This window comes from Vicia villosa, linkage group LG1 (genome assembly GCF_029867415.1).
Source record: "Vicia villosa cultivar HV-30 ecotype Madison, WI linkage group LG1, Vvil1.0, whole genome shotgun sequence".
NCBI lineage: Eukaryota > Viridiplantae > Streptophyta > Magnoliopsida > Fabales > Fabaceae > Vicia > Vicia villosa.
The window spans coordinates 71720096-71723692 of record NC_081180.1 but is presented as its reverse complement, the minus strand read 5'-3'; the positions used below and the strand labels follow the sequence as shown (position 1 = coordinate 71723692).

Sequence of the window (3597 nt, the reverse complement as noted above, 5' to 3'; positions counted from 1 at the left end):
GCTGACAAGGATGATTGTTTGTTGATTGTATCTTGCCATGCATATGACATATGACTTGACTGAGTAAAGTATTTTACAATATCTCATGGACGAAAAATGATATTTTATGTTTTAATTTTTTTTATAAGCAAATTGGAATTAAAAAGCACTAGGGGTGCTTAACCCAAAAACAAGAATACATAAAACCGGTCGGTGTAACACACACAAACCAACCTATCAACAAAGAATCCGACTAAAATCACAACACGAAAAAACACGGGTCTAGGAACCATTCCTCCCGAGACCTATTACAAAAAACTTATAGAAATCACTAAACCATTCCCAAGAAAGAGCTTTCATGCGAGATAAACCATCAAAGGAGTTCACATCCAAGCCATTGAAAATAACTTCATTCCTACCAATCCACACAATCCAACAAAAAACAAGGCCGAGGAACCACTTCAAACCAACGCCTCCCGCTTTATCATAATGCTTCTCCAACCAACAAAGACGACCCACTATTGAATCAACCGCGGAATCGTCGATCAAATTCAACAAACAAAGAAAATTTCTCCACTAAAGATTAGTAAAAGAACACTCAAAGAAGAGGTGATTGAGATCTTCCTCGAAATTAAGACAAAAAGGACAACGAATATCATTTGGATTAACTAAAATGCCCCCTCTTTGCTAAATCAACCTTAGTTGGAAGCATATTCCAAATCAATCGCCAACAAAAAATAAGGATTCTACTAGGAACTTTGGTCTTCCAAAGACTAGAGAAAACCAATCGTAAAGAAGGTTCCAAAGAGAATGCCGGAACAACACACAAGGAGAAAGAATCATAAGCATTACTAACCGAAAAACCGGAAGCGTGACGCCACCACTTGAAACCATCCACTTCCGCTCTAGCGGGATGAACTGGAACTAGAAGAATCCGGAGTTCTTCAAACTGAGCCGCGGCTGCCCGATCCATGGGTCTAACAAAAGATGTCAAATGCCAACTCCAAAAATCTCCATTCCAAAAACCCATGCCCATTACCTTGCAACGAGAGTCTTCGGCTAACAAGAACAACTCCGGAAACATAGTGCTAAGCGGATTGTTACACAACCAACAATCAATCCAAAAAAGAATGAAGGAACCCGAACCAAGCTTAAGGGAGATAGATGATGCGAACGAATTTGAAGAAGTGACCGTAGAATTCGCACCTATCGAACAAAGATCCCTCCACCAAAGGGAAGATTTACTCCTTGAATTAAAAGACGGAGCCATGAGCATAGCTCTCTTTATATCTCCGTACCTACAAGAAAGAAAGTTAGTCCAAAAAAAATTCCCACCGTTCAAGATCCTCCATTTCCATTTACAAAGAAGTGAAAGATTGAATCTTCCACAATGCTTCACCCCTAAGCCTCCCTCCTTCTTTGGACGACACACCTTGTCCCAACTAACCCAACACACCTTCTTCCTTCCCTCCTCACCCCCCCCCCCAAAGAAACGATCGTTGTATGTCAATAATCCTCTTTACAATAGCCTTAGGAGCTTTATAGAAAGTAAAGAAGAAAATCGGTATGCTAGATAAGACGGAATTCAAGAGCACCACTCTCCCTCCTATCGACAAGTGTTTGTGATGCCATCCACCTAATATCTTCTTTAGTTTGTCCACTATTGGTCTCCAAGTCGAACATCTTCTAGGATTGATCGCCACCGGAATCCCAAGAAACACAAAAGAGGAAGGAGCTCCAATCTCGCAATTAAAAAAAGGAGGAAGCGGCTTGAATAAAGTTAGGATCCAAGTTAACCCCAAAAAGTCTACTTTTGGACAAGTTTACCTTCAAACCCGATGCAAGTTCAAAGCCTCTAAGGATGGCCTTAAACGTCCAAAGATTATTCCAAGAATCCTCACCTATGAGCACCGTATCATCCGCGAATTGAAGAATTTCCAATTTGCAACCAACACCCACCGAAAACCCCCTAAACTCACCAAGAGAGGAAGCCACTTTAACCATGCCCGCTAATCCTTCCGCCACCAACAAGAAAAGAAAAGGTGATAGTGGATCACCTTGTCTAAGTCCTTTAAAAACCTCAAAATCACTAGTAGGACTACCATTCACCAAAATTGACATGGAACTATTAAAAACAAGCGCTTCGATCCAACTTCTCCATCTAACTCCAAACCCCATCCTTTCAAGCATGTACCTAAGAAAATCCCACGACACACAATCATACGCCTTTTCGAAAACAACCTTTACCATCATGCACCTTTTGTTAAATCTCTTAGCAAAGTCCAATGATTCATTCAAGACAAGAACTCCATCCAACATGTTACGATTAGGAAGAAAAGCGGATTGGCAAGTAGAAATAAGATTTCCCAAAACCATCTTCAATCTTGACGCCAACAATTTAGCCAAAATCCGATACATACTACTAATGAGACAAATAGGTCTATATTCGTCTAAAGACAAGGAATTGTTTACCTTTAGAATTAAAGCCAAAAAAGAAGCGGTAACCACTTTAAGAAGAACGGAAAAAGCATGAAACTCCTTAATGAAACTCCTTACCGATGGATATGTTTTAATTAAATTGTTATAGTATTTCATGTAGTTGTAGTTTATAATATAAGATGTATTTTTAATTAAGGATAATTACTCCTATCTTCAGCTAAACATGATTTTTGATTTCTTTCTTGAATATGATAGTTTTGAATGGATTTTAAAATGGCAAATACTTTTTTATAGTTGTTATATTAATATTTAGAAAAGAAAAGGAATACATTTTTAAAGCAACACGCAAATTATTCTATTTTCTATAACAGAGAATCTGGTTCAGTTAAGAAATGAAAAAAATGTAAATGATCCAAAAGAAGTCAATAATGCTTATTATATCAAATGTCTGTTAAATGTCACTATAAAAAGTCATTTTTAGCTATTATGAATTTTTCAAAGAATCACTTTCATATTTCTATATAAAAAACTAAGCATTCAAATCACCATAACAACTTGTCATGTTTTCTAGCGGCTATTATCTGTCATTATTCGATCGTCAAGAACTCGATATCAACTACTATATCTATATGTTTTAAGAGAGGAATTATTATTTTTTATATATTTTTATAGTTTTATTGGATATCAAAATTAATTTAAATTTTAAGTTATATCCCAAATATTGATGTGCTCACGTAGTCTGATGTGGAAGTCTTTGGCATAGCAATGAGAGTATTTAGTAGGTAGAGAGGAGAGAGTGGACATATAAATTTAGCATTTTAAAATTTAAGTTCGTGAAATTAAGGAAGTGTAATTTGCAACAATGAATGAATCATACTATAATGTGATGTGAAATGTTTATATATGGATGACAGTTAGACCGATACTCGGTGAGTGAATCAACCATTCTTTGTATTAAAACTATGACCATTAGACTACTACACAAAAAAATACTTTGTCTACACATAAAACTTAATCATTTAAGTAGATAATTCTTTAATAAAAAAAATATAAAAGTTGAGATGGCCGAGTTGGTCTAAGGGACCAGATTAAGGTTCTGGTCTAAAAGGGTGTGGGTTCAAATCTCACTCTCAACATTTATTTTGTTTTTCACCTCTTGAAAAATTTCATGTCACAAAA

The 3597-nt window shown here is 36.2% G+C and overlaps 1 protein-coding gene across 1 annotated transcript; it reads right to left on the bottom strand.

Annotated features, from left to right (window-relative positions):
* Window positions 1-261: 261 nt before the first annotated feature.
* Window positions 262-2574, bottom strand: LOC131645375 (uncharacterized). Its single transcript, XM_058915948.1, has 4 exons — window positions 1807-2574; window positions 1474-1748; window positions 764-1277; window positions 262-555 (listed from the first exon to the last, which is right to left on the bottom strand). The coding sequence occupies exons 1-4, from the start codon at window positions 2572-2574 to the stop codon at window positions 262-264; spliced, it is 1851 nt and encodes a 616-aa protein (XP_058771931.1).
* Between the last annotated feature and the right edge of the window lie 1023 nt (window positions 2575-3597).